Source organism: Denticeps clupeoides, chromosome 11, assembly GCF_900700375.1.
Source record: "Denticeps clupeoides chromosome 11, fDenClu1.1, whole genome shotgun sequence".
In the NCBI taxonomy this organism is placed as follows: Eukaryota; Metazoa; Chordata; class Actinopteri; order Clupeiformes; family Denticipitidae; genus Denticeps; species Denticeps clupeoides.
In genome coordinates, this window is record NC_041717.1 from 22,217,749 (window position 1) to 22,231,056 (window position 13,308).

The following is a 13,308-nucleotide window of genomic DNA, read 5'->3' on the forward strand; positions in this document are numbered from 1 at the left end:
GCGTGCGATACTCAGACAATTTCATTCTATAAGAAGCCATTATGTTATCAAAAAGAATTTTCTTTAAAAGTTGATTTTGACATATATATAGAAATGAGTATTAACAAGAATTTTCACATAAAATTCTTTTCCTTTTTTTTTTTAGAATTAATTATAGCCAATTTTACAACAATATTAACAAAAGACAACCACATCAGTTTTGGACAAAGAGATGACAGGAATATACAACACAGCAAATACCATAAAATGTTGAAAAGTATCCTTTTCTTTTCCTCTCTTTACAGTGTGTGTGTGTGTGTGTGTGTGTGTGTGTGTGTATATATATATATATATATATATGTAATGCAAATTAGAAAATTACATTACACCTTTAAACACACCTCTAACAGAGCCAACATCCGCAAAGCCGCCGGTCCAGACGGAACAAAAAGAACAAAGCCAGCTGCCTTAAGACATATTTCCACGCACTACGGGGCAGAAACCCTGAAGTTGGTACGGGGAAAGTTGCAGACTACAGGGACCACCTACGCTTCAATCTCAGACGCAGGCAACGGAACATCACTGCGGTCAGTCTACGCCTCAGATCCTCGGTCAGGACCCATAGAGCAGACAACATTCTACAGAAGGCACAAGAACAGCGGCTCAATGAAAGGATAAGACAGGTCAACTTCACCACAAACGATTTAAAACACAGGTTAGACCTCCTTCACAATGGACACTCTTCCTCAGCATGTACTGGATGCACCTCCACCACAATGTGCCTCAACACTGGCACGCCACAGGGCACGAAGATGGCGTCTACATACGTGGACTTTACATGGAGGGAGCTTGCTGGGACACAGAGGTACACATACAGTCTTTTATTGATCAATCGGAGCCACTTCATGGCCTTTTTATTTTCTATAATGAATGATTTTCCTTGTTAACCGTTAAACTTGTATTGGTAGAGCAGTAGCTGTCGTTTTATACTATTATAATGAATCCTTTAATAATAAGACGTTGTTCTTCTTCTGCTCTGTGTAGACGGGTCATTGTGGACGCCCGCCTGAAGGGGCTGACCCCAGCACTTCCGGTCATCTTCTTAAAGGCCGTCCTTGCAGAGAAGCAGGACAACCACAGTGTCTACCAGTGTCCTGTTTACAAGACCAGACAGCGCGGGCCCACCTACGTCTGGACTTTCAGCCTGAAGACCAAAGAAAGCCCCTCCAAGCGGACCCTGGCAGGAGTAGCTTCTCTGCTGCAGATCTGATTTGTTGTTCCTTGTATGATGTTTAGTGTTACGTTTCTTTTCTTTTATGGGCCGTACCCCTCGACTGGCTCATAACACTATTACATGTTTCATTGCATTCACAAAAATTGTGTTTTAACATGGTTTACTAGGTCCCTGTCATCTCTTAGCGTCTCGAAATGGGAGGAGAGCTGGAAAACTGGAGGTGGGATGAGTGTGTAAATATTCCGCTTCTGCCGGCATCATTTTTAGTTTCAACAATATTTTCATTGATTTTAAACAGGGAGATAACAGGGTAAACATGTAGTCTTTCAATATACTGTAAATTATATGTTTTATAACCCCCTTATAAACCCCATAGCACCCCCCTCCCCTCCCTGACTCCAAGCCGGCTTTACATGCAAAAGAAAGGCATTATAAAAAAAAAAAAAAAGGACTATGGAGCTGGAAGTTTTTTGGTCCTGTGTGCAAAAGAAACAAAAAATATAAGAAAACAAACAGACAAACAATTAAATAAGAAGGGAATCAAACTATAAATGTATATGAAAAAAACGGAGGAAGGGTCCCCACACCTGTTGAAATTTCGAGTCTGAATAACGGATTGAGTAGTGAATCTTCTCCAGGGACAAACAGGACATAACATCTCTGAGCCACTGGGCGTGAGTGGGTGACGTGGGATCCTTCCACTTGAATAGAAGAGAACGCCTGGCCAGGAGTGGCGCAAAAGATAACAAACGCTGTTTAGCTGGAGTTAGACGCTTATCTTCCTCTTCAGTGATACCAAAAAGAGCGATCAGAGGGTCTGGTTCAAGGTTGCATTTCAGTATGTACGACAAGGTTTTAAAAACCGCTTTTACATTTATCACAGCTAGGATCAATGTCTGGGTATAAACGAGAGAGTTTAAGTTTGGAGAAATGAGCCCTGTGTACAACCTTAAACTGTAATAAAGAGTGGCGGCCACATGAGGAGGTTGAGTTGACAAGCTTAAGAATTGAATTCCAAGTATCATCTGAAAGTGACGAATTTAAATCTTTCTCCCAAGCAGTTTTCATTTTAAACAAAGGGGCGTAACTCGAACCCATCAATCCACCGTAAATAGTGGATATTAGGCCTTTACGCAGCGGAATCTGACAGAGGAGATTATCTAGGATGTTTACAGCAGGAGCCTCGGGGAAATTTGGTATTGAAGAGCCAATGAAGTGTCTTACTTGCAGGTATCTGAAAAAATGGGAATTGGGTAGGTTAAACCTTTCAAAAAGCTGTTCAAACGATGCAAACCTATGGTCCACAAACAGATCTTTGCAAAGCTTGATGCCCTTATTGTACCATTCCTGAAACACTGAATCATGTAGAGAAGGTTGGAAGAGATGGTTAGAGACGATAGGGCTGGACAGAGAGAAGCCCAGAAGGCCATTGTGCTTTCTGAACTGAGCCCATACTCTCAAGGTATGCCTAATGACTGAATTGTTGATTGATTTAATTGAGGAGATGGGTAGTGCAGATCCAAGGAGTGCAGAGACAGAGAGATTTTTTACAGACTTCTCCATTTCCACCCAGGCAGGACAATTAGGTTGATTATGAAAATATGCCCAGAAGATGACAGATTGAATGTTTGCTGCCCAGTAGTAAGAATGAAAATTAGGCAGAGCCAAGCCGCTGTCTCTTTTAGATCTTTGAAGTAAGGACTTATTCAATCGTGGATGTTTACCTTTCCAAAGGTAAGAAGATATAATCGAATCTAAAGCACCGAAGTAAGATTTGGGAATAAAAACAGGTACAGACTGGAAAAGATATAGAAATTTATGAAGAGTACTCATTTTATCGGCATTAATACGTCCCACCAGGGACATGGACAGTGGTGACCTGTCCAGTGGTGACCTGCCCATCAATTGCACTTTGTGACCTGTGTTTACCTGTTCTGTGAACTACTTGATTTTTAGCTGCTGTATCTGTATCCAGCTTGTGTCCATCCAAATTCATTAAAACCTTCTGGAAAAACTCGAACGTGTACTTGAGGTTTTGTGGAAAGCTTAAATCAAGGGCATAAATGAGCCCAAACAGCATGATGACACTGCCAGTCTTGCTCAGGACTTTAATGCCTTCGGTCACAATTCCCACATCCTCAGAGTCCTCAGCACCGTCGCTTCGGATCCTGTAAATCCCCAGTGACGCATCCTCAGCGGCGGAGGCCTGAACAGCAAACCACACGCACAACACTTGCGTTAAGGAGAATGCTGAACACTACAAACCATGAACTGTACACTAAAAATGTGAAGTTGGAGTTCCTACAGTGTTAAGCGCTGAAGGACTTGCTGACATGAACCATCCCAGAGCTTGAAATATCATAACTTAATATCATAACTTAGCCATGGGTGTGGATGGTGGTGCGTCTTAGAGTTTTGGAATCAGATAGACAGTGGTGCTTGATCACAGAGCAGACGTGTAGGTCTGGATGTTCAGTACTTGTGTGAGAACCTGGGACTCTATCTGTACAAACCCGACGTCCAGCTTGGTCTGTCTCAAACCTTTTACATAAGTACTATTTCAGTTCACCGCTCTTAAATCCTTTTTAAAAAAGGTAAACCTGAAGTCTAAAAGTTAATATATTGGTGTGTATATTTAATTATTGAATTGTAAGTGATTTCCAGGTTGTTCTAACATTTAAAACTACAATGTAAGCTGCACTGTCCATCCTTTGGTGGTTTTACTGGCTATCAATAAAAACACCTCAATGGGTTTTGTCTCATGTCTTAATTGGAGATAAAATGTAAAATATAACTTAATAACCTAATTTCCTATGAATAATATAAGTTTGACAAACAAATCATTTTCACTTATTTATTGTAATACTTTTATTGTAGCTGTCTGTCTGTCATTGTGAAACACTGCAGCACAGCACACTCTGTATTTAACCATCACCCTTCACTGAAAAAAATACCCCGTTGGATGAACTCAATTAAATTCGATTAATTTAATCGAAGTACAACTAATTTGTTCAATCGCTGCGTTTCCTAACGTAACTATGTACTGTAATGCTTGAGAGTGACTTCCTGACGTCGTCCTGAGCCCAAGCGGTTATATCACTTATTTACGCACTTATCCAGAGCAACTTACAGTCGGTAGTTACAGGGACAGTCCGCTCCTGGAGTGTCTACTCAGGTACACGATGATAGTAAGTGGGGTTTGAACCTTCTGGTCTAGTCTAAGTTCATCTGTCATTATGGTGACACCGTGCATCCTGGAGGGGAGGACGGGTGGATGGTCCATCATATTGTTCCGGTCCATGTCATTACGATCATCCGAATCTGTATCCGAACTCACGACTCTTCGTCTTCTTCGTCCTCACGCTGTCCTTGCTCCTCTTCAACATGCAGGCCGTAGGACTTTGCGTACTCCAGCAGTTTCTGCTTGAGTTTTACATGTACGTTAGCGAAGATGATTGCTGAGTGCATCTCATTTTTAATCTTGTTGATCCTCGACTCATTTCCCTTCATGATCTTTTCCGCGCTGAGCGTCCGCTCATCTTGGGCCTTCTCCTCACACGTTATTTCACTCAAGCTTTTCTTCATCTGAGCCAGCGTTGCAGAAATATCAGATTATTCTTTGCTAATCTGTTGCCGTTTCTTGTTTTGTTCCTCGGTCTTTTGCTCCAGGAGCTTGAGACTTGCGGTCTGCTCATCAATTTTGGCCTGAAAGCCATCATTGTTCTTGCTCAGTTCCTATTTTTTCAAGACCAAGTTCCTGATCTGCATGCCCTTCTGAGAAATGATTGAATTCCTATCGGAGATTTCTTGTCTTTGCCTGTCGAGTTCCTCGTTCTGTGAATCGATGGTCTGATGTAAGTCGTTCTCGTCCTTCCTGAGCTGCGCGATCTGCTCGTTCAAGCCCGCCACGCCTTTTTGCAATTTGTTTACTCGGAACTCGTTGCGGTTCAGGTCGTCGGATTTACACATGCTCTAGATGTCCAGTTCCTCCATGCTCTCCTCGTACTCGAGGGTGAGGTTGCAGACCTCCTTTTTTGTCCTTTTATCGCAGTCCGCGTTCACTTTGTTGAACTATTCCGTCATTTTCTACAGTTTTTCCTTGCAGGCTCGCGCGTCGTGCCGGAGTTTGGTGAACTAATCACCGTACGACGCGGTCAGCTGCTATACCGTGGCCTGGTTCAGCGTCTCCATGTCCCGCATCGTCTGTTTACAGTTCAGCTCCTCCTGTTCGGCCTTCATCACCAGATCGTAAAATTTCTTGTTCTTCACCATCAGAGATCGAATATTCTACAAATCTTAGGCCTTCAGTTTGGCGGCGTTCGTTTTCTCAAAGTTTTCAAGCTCGTCCTGTTTTCTCTGAGGCAAATCATCGATTTCCTCCAAAAGCTTCTGCTTCTCGCCGCAAAGTTGATTTAGTTCATCTTCAAGTTCTTTAACTTTTACTTTTTGTCTACCGTCCTCGAACTCAAGATCATGCTCATGTTTCTCCCGGTAAAAGACCATCAGATCTTTAAGACAATCGATTTGTTAAAAACAAAGTCCAAGATCGCGAGTATTGTCATACTTAATATATATATTCATACTTCCGCCCACAATTATTACACGTTCATATAAATAAGGGATGGTTTTTTAAAGAACTTTCCCGCTTCAAGAACTTGGGAGAGCGAAGACTGAAGATCAAAAGTCCCTGGTTAAATCCCGGGTTTCGGCGAAGCTTGTTGGACTGTGTGCATGCAATTTTTTGTCAGGCATCGGACTCAAGTTCTGTTCTCCGAGTGGAGCCGTGGGTTCGTATACCACTTCTGACAGAGATTTGGGGCCAGCGGTGGCCTAGCGGTTAAGGAAGTGGCCCCGTAATCAGAAGGTTGCTGGTACGAATCCCAACACGCCAAGGTGCCACCGAGCAAAGCACCGTCCCCACACGCTGCTCCCCGGGCGCCTGTCATGGCCGCCCACTGCTCACCAAGGGTGATGGGTTAGGACACATATGCAGAGGACACATTTCACTGTGTGCACCGTGTGCTGTGCTGCTGTGTCACAAGTGACAATCACTTCACTTTAATAGTTTGTGGGTGTGAAGACACTAATTACCGTATTGAAGGGGTGTCATCTTACGACTGTGAAATAAGTAAAGTATACGGCATGAAAGATCCAGTTCACAGCGGCCACATTATGGTGACGGTGCAGCCTGGAGCGCAGGATTAATCAATCAATCAATCAATCATTTATTGCTCATGATATCGCAATCACGGTCCTCACCTCGGTATGAAGAAGAGTCTTTAAGTGGTAAATGCCACCTGAGACAGGATTTAAAGCGGCTACGAGGCGCCATTTGCAGGCCAGGGTCCAGTGAAGAACCAGTCCCAGGTGCTCGGGCTCTCAGGAACTTCTCAGGTTCCTCGACATCGTATTAGTGCAGATATTCCCAGTTCTCCCAATTCAAGCTCAGCAATGTGTGACGGCTCGATGATGGCGGCTGGATTATTTCACGTTTAAATGCGGAACACATTGACGTGTCGTTCAGGTTTTATTTGACGCGGCGGTCTGATGCCCGTCGGAACTCTTTCAGGACAGTTCAGCTGACCTTCTGCATACCTAGGTCCAGGTCCACACAGTGTACCTTCTCAACAGGCAGAGCCGTAGTTTTTGTAGAGCTTCTGGAATTTCTCCTTTAGCGCTTCAGGTTGTTTGATGAACGCAATGGCGGAACGCAGGTCTTCTTTAAAGCTGGCGATCTTCGTCTCCATGGCTTTGTTCTTCTCTTGAATATTTTGCTCCTGCCTAATTAGGACCTGCAGCTAACATTCCAGTTCCTGCTGGCGTTTCTGCAAACCCCTTTCCGTTTCTTGCATCTATGCAATTTCGCAGCTCATCTCTTTGTTGGCCAGACTGATTTCCTTATTTATCTGCTGCTGACGCGCCTGCTGTGAAATCAGCTCGGGGATTGTGTTCTTCAACCTCGGCGTAGCTTCCTTCAGCTCCTCTATGGTGGTGTCCAGGTCACTGATGTACTTATCCTTTTCGCAAAGGATCTCAACTAGACTCTGGATTTCTTGACCCTGTAATGTCATTTCTTCACGGTTTAAATCAATGATTTCCATCAGTTTGCTCTATTCCATCTCAATATCCGATATCTGCCTCTTCTACATCTCACTTTCATATTTGAGCTCATCTATTAGCCTTTCGGTCCTTATCGTCTCACACTTTAGAAATGCATACCGGTCTTTCAGTTAATTAATCGGCTCTTCAAATTGAAGGTGGACATTGCGGACGTCCTCTTCTCGTCTTTTATTAAACTCCCTGTTCATTTCAGTAAACCTGTCGGCCTTTTTCTACAGTTCTTCCTGACAAGCACACAGGATCCCTTTCAGTTCCTGCAGCTTATCTTCATTCTCCTTAATCAGCTCCTGTAACTGGAACGCAAGGAGCTTCTTCATCTCCTGCAGCCTTTCCTCACGTTCCTCCTTCTCCTGATGGAACTCCCTCCTCTGTTCATTATACGACTCGGACTCAAACGCCATCGTGTTTTTATGCTCGAAATCTAAACTCTGCAGATCGGCTTCACCTCTTTTCTCCGACCGCTTCAAGTTCTCCTTGTGAGCTAAATGCATCGCTTCTTTTTTCTCTTCCAGCTCCTGGATTTTGGCCTTCTCCTGGTTCACCTTGTCGCAATGATTTTGAATTTCTGCATTGACACTCTCTTCCTTCTAGTGAAGATCATCTTTATATGATTCCATAAGTCTTTTCAAGGCAGAAATGATCTCGTTTCTTTCCACAAATTAATTTTCTTTATTAATATCAGTACTCATGGTCTGTATCGATTACAATTGTAGTAGATTTATATATAAATAGAGGTTGCGATTCATAAAGAACCACCATTTGTAAAGAACTGAACTTTATTTTCTTGTTCATTTTTCATTTTAATAACCATGTGACTATTTAAATCAACATTTCGGACATTTTTTTTTTATCTCACGGTGCACATAAAATACCTACTAAATCACAATGTGACATGAACCTTGTCCAGTTGTGGAGCTGAACAGTTTATCGAAATTTGAACCAAAATCATGATTGTCCTGAATGCCGCTTCAAAATCCGTAACCCCCGGCCGAGCCGTAAACGAATCCCGTCCCCGTGTGATGGAATGTCACCCGAGTTAAGAAAAGTGGACTGCCGCTTCCCCCCTTGAAAATGGCGCGGCCAAAGACGCGGTGTCTTCGAAAGGCTGCAGGAGACATCTCGCCATTGGTTACTCTGTCTGGATTAACACTGGCCAGCAATTCCATGCACAAACAGAATTGTGTAAAAATGTACAAGACACGATTAGATATTTTCTTAAAATTGTTCAGCACTATCCAGTTGTTCTTACAAAATGTGAAATAAACTTCAGCTCCTGTAATAATAATTAATAATGTACTTTTTATTGGAGTTGATGCCCATGCTCTCTTGCACACTGAGCTACCAATGTGCTAACAAGCTGGCTGATGTTCCCACCTGTATGAGGGAGGTGCTGGCCTACATCAAGAGCAACATCCCAGACCCTCTGGACCCCCTGCAGGATGCCTACTGGCCCAAGAGGTCCACACCGGATGCCATCGCTGCTCATGATAGCCCTCCTGGACTTTGTGACTGGCAGACCTCAGTCTGTCAGGATTGATAATAGGACTTCAGCCAGCATCACCACAAACACTGGCGTTCCACAGGGTTGTGTCCTCGGCCCCATCCTCTACACCCTGGTCACCCACGGCTGTGTCCCACAAAGACGACATCAACCTAAAGAGTGCAGACGACCCAGCAGTGATCGGTCGCATCACTGGAGGGGACGACGCAGCTTACAGGACAGAGGTGGCCGGACGACAACCTCACCCTCAACACGGATAAGACAAAGCAGATGATTGTGGACACCAGGAAGAAGAGGAGGCCTCATCAGCCACCGTTTACCCAGGAACTTGAGGTGGAGAGGGTGAGCAGCTTTAAATACCTGCTTAAATACCTAATGATGATACCATGCTAGTATCAAAAATGCTAACAGGGCGTGTGCACGATGCGTCACGTGAAATTTGGACCATGTTGAAAAACTGAACTAATATTCATTCCAGCAGATTCTTCACCACATCAGGATCTTGCTATTTACCTAGACAACTCGCAGCTCTCTCCTTCTGCAACAGCCCGCAACCTTGGCGTAACAATAGACAACCAACTCTCCTTCTCAACTCACATCAGCAATCTTCTCTACAATATCAGACGAATCCGCCCATATCTGTCAACCCAGGCCACCCAGATACATTTACATTTACATTTACAGCATTTATCAGACGCCCTTATCCAGAGCGACTTACAATCAGTAGTTACAGGGACAGTCCCCCCCTGGAGCAACTTAGGGTTAAGTGTCTTGCTCGGGGACACAATGGAGGTAAGTGGGATTTGAACCTGGGTCTCCTGGTTCATAGGCGAGTGTGTTACGCACTAGGCTACTACCCACTAGGCTACTACCATCCTACCATACCTTAATAACCTCACGGCTGGACTGCTGCCACTCCCTTCTAGCTGGTCTACCACTATGTACCATCTGACCTCTACAACTCATACAAAATGCAGCAGCACGACTGATCTTCAACCTTCCCAAGTTCTCCACACCGCCCCTCTGCTACGTTCCCTCCACCGGCTCCCAGTAGCTGCACGCATCAGGTTCAAAATACTGGTGCTGGCCTACAAAGCCAAACATGGAGCAGCACCATCCTACCTCACAGCCCTTATTACACCTCGCACTGCACCTGGTATACTCCGAGCCTCCAGTACTGCTCGCCTGGTCCCTCCATCTCTGAAGGTAAAAGGAAGACGTTCATCTAGACTCTTCTCCGTCTTGGCCCCTCGGTGGTGGAATGAAGAACAGCTCAGTCACTGAGCACCTTCACACGGCAGCTCAAGACCTTCCTCTTTAAAGAATATTTAGATTAAATTGTAATTTTCTTGTTGTCGAACTTTGTGTACAGAATCCACAACAGAGTGAATTAAATAGATGTATTCATAGTTGGGGTCCTAGTGAACTGGAATTGATCTCTTCATCGATGGTAACTTGAAAGCATGTTGTAAGTCGCTCTGGATAAGGGCGTCTGCCAAATGCCGTAAATGTAAATGTAAATGTAGGCATGCCTTTTGTGTTGCATAACAGATGTCTGCAGGGAGAGGTGTGTCATTCCTGTGTGGATGGTTGTACGTGAAGATTCGGCACCCCTGTTTTACATGCCTTTTGTCTGACGGTTACGTGTGAAGTATCAGCCGTCAGGACCGCCCACCCTCTTTGTCTTCCCCAAATGGGAGGCACCGGGGGCGTGACATCAGAAACAACTGGTTCTGATTGGTCAGTGACAACTTCCTGTAGACCATTGACAACTTCCTGTAGGCCAGGGGTCTGCTCACATGTGGAAAAGGGACTCTGAGCTTTCTTGCTCAGGGGGTTTTCCATCGGAAGCCGGAAGGCTTCTGAGTCTTTCTCTCCCCCTCTCTTTCTCTTCTCCCTCTTTACTCTTTCTTCTCATTTTTATTTTCTCTGTAACCTTGGTACCTTTTTACATTCAATATTCACATGTAACTAAGATAATTATTTACCGGTGTTAATAATTATAAACTGTTCATTTTTTGAACAGGCTTCAGTGGAAGGATGAAAAGCAGAAGTGGAGGTGGAGGTGAAGGGCATGAGTGGAGAAAGGTTGATTGTGGTTGAATTGCAACCGAGGACAGGTTAAATGTCCAATTATAAGTGAAAGGGAAAAAAAGAGGTGTTTGGGCGTGGTCACTTGGGGAAAAATAAAGTGAATGAGCTCAAAGAGGGCGTCATGGAGATGCGGCACATCGAGTTACAAGTGTCTACGATAAACATTCTGTACAGGAGAGATGGTCAAAGAGCGGTCCCACGTAAAGTCAATGGGATAAATAGCTCCGAAAAACAGGCGTGGCAGGCGGGCGGAGTAGTGGATTGCTTATGAAACACCCCCCACGGCTACAGGCCAGATGCATGTGTGAAGTTTGGAGGTTGTACGGTGAAAACCGTAGGAGATCTGGAGCAGGAGGAGAAGAAGAACTGTGGTAGTAGCCTAGTGGGTAACACAGAAGGCCCAGGTTCAAACCCCACCTACTCACATCGTGTCCCTGAGCAGGACACTTAACCCTGAGTGTCTCCAGGGGGGGACTGTCCCTGTAACTACTGGTTGTAAGTCGCTCTGGATAAGGGCGTCTGGTAAATGCTGGAAATGTAAAAAGTGTTTGTCACGTTTGAATGAAGTAAGACTAATTAATATGCACTTTATGCAACGCTGATGGCTGCCTCTATTAAACACTTTTGATAAAATATTGTAAAATATTGATTTGGTGTCTGCGACTCGGCCGTTTTTATTAAACCGCGGCCAGCCAATGAGGAACGACACGCAGAGTTTAATTTCCTTTAATAACACACAGCACAATATTAACAGCAGTCTGTACAAAAGTGACGGCGCCTCGTCCGCGGGCCATCTTGTGCGCGTCCAGCTTCAAGTCACACGACATTCTTCACACGTACAGATACGCGGCGCTGCAATAGAACTGCGTGCAAGCCGGCGCGGAGAAGGCGGGGAAGTGAGGAGCGTGTCGTACTGCGTGATGAGGGTTAAGAACCAACCCCCGCAACCCACTGGTGGTCTGGGGAAGAGTCGGGGTTCCTTTACACTGGCTGTGGAATCGGACTCGGTTACTGGTGCCAGATTAAAATGCTGAAACCGGAGCTGTAAAGAGGTCAGTGTGGAATTTAACAAATGGCAGGACCTGAAAGAGACCAGCTAGACAGGGGGTGTGTAGCAGCACTGTAATGAGTCTCTTTCTCCACCTCACATCTTGTGTCCTGTACGCCACCGTGTGGGCGGAGCACGGGGCGCGGCCACAAGTCTCAGACGTTGAAACTTTCGCCACAGCCGCACGTTCCCTTGATGTTTGGGTTGTTGAAGACGAACTCGCTGGACAGCTTGGTCTCCACAAAGTCCATCTCGGTCCCCAACAGAGTGAGCTGGGCCTTCTTCTCAATAAACACGCGCACGCCTGCGGAAGGATCAGCACCATTAATATGTCATTATTTCTGTTGAATGAGAGTGAAAGCGAAGTGATTGTCATTGTGAAACGCTGCAGCACAGCACATGGTGACACGGTGAAACGTGTCCTCTGTATTTAACCATCGCCCTTGGTGAGCAGTGGGCTTCCAGTTACGGGTCCACTTCCTTAACCGGTAGGACACCACTGCCCCCCAAAACAAGATCCTGGAATTATGATTGTCTCCAGGAAGAGTGAAGTTACCGTCCTGCAGCACCTCCTCGTCGGACTGCTCCTTCTGCTTGGTGTAGTCCAGCGTGTAGGTGAGGCCATTACAGCCTCGCGTCCGCACGCCCACCTTCAGGCCGATCTGTGGAGGGTCATCACATTCACCACATCACCATCATCATCACCGCATTCACCATCACCACCACATCACCACCAGCAGAAACCAGAGCTTCTCATCCAGCCAGATACTCACACTCTCCGGCCGCTCCTGCAGCAGCTGCTTGATGCGGTTCACCGCCGACGGGGTCTGGAGGGGGACAGACAGACATGACGCGCTGGTTCGGTCTCAACATTTTCATACAACACACGACAATTCCGCACAAGCGCCCAGGACGGGAGTTCTGCGCCGGAGAACGACGCGCCACCGGGTCTGTCCCCGTCGCGTCGGTATAAAATCCTGCTCGGCGTCCGGGGCGATAATTTCACCCTGAGCGCCCAGTTAGCAACATGCTAACGCGGACGTGTAACTATTCATCCAACAGATCGCCGCGACGCGACGCGACGCGCACCCACCAGCGTTAAAGCAGCTCTGGCGGGCAGGACCTTCCTCCTGCTCACCGCCCGGACCGTAGCTCTCACCACCGAGGCCGACATGTTGTCCGCTGCGGCCGAGAAGCGCTCCGCACGGCCGGACGTAAACACCGCGGGACGGGGTCGAAGGGCGCATGCGCCGGAGGGAGGTCGGCCCCCCGCCGCTGCTGATTGGCCGGCCGCCCTGAGTGACGGGGGCGCCAGCCAATGGCGCTTCGAGA

At 46.0% G+C, this 13,308-nt stretch overlaps 1 protein-coding gene across 1 annotated transcript; it reads right to left on the reverse strand.

Moving 5' to 3' along the window:
- Positions 1-11,638: 11,638 nt before the first annotated feature.
- isca1 (iron-sulfur cluster assembly 1) lies at positions 11,639-13,217 on the reverse strand. The gene is made up of 4 exons (XM_028997285.1): positions 13,070-13,217; positions 12,750-12,803; positions 12,533-12,638; positions 11,639-12,280 (listed from the first exon to the last, which is right to left on the reverse strand). Exons 1-4 carry the CDS (start codon positions 13,148-13,150, stop codon positions 12,132-12,134), a joined length of 390 nt encoding a protein of 129 aa, XP_028853118.1. The 5' UTR covers positions 13,151-13,217; the 3' UTR covers positions 11,639-12,131.
- Between the last annotated feature and the right edge of the window lie 91 nt (positions 13,218-13,308).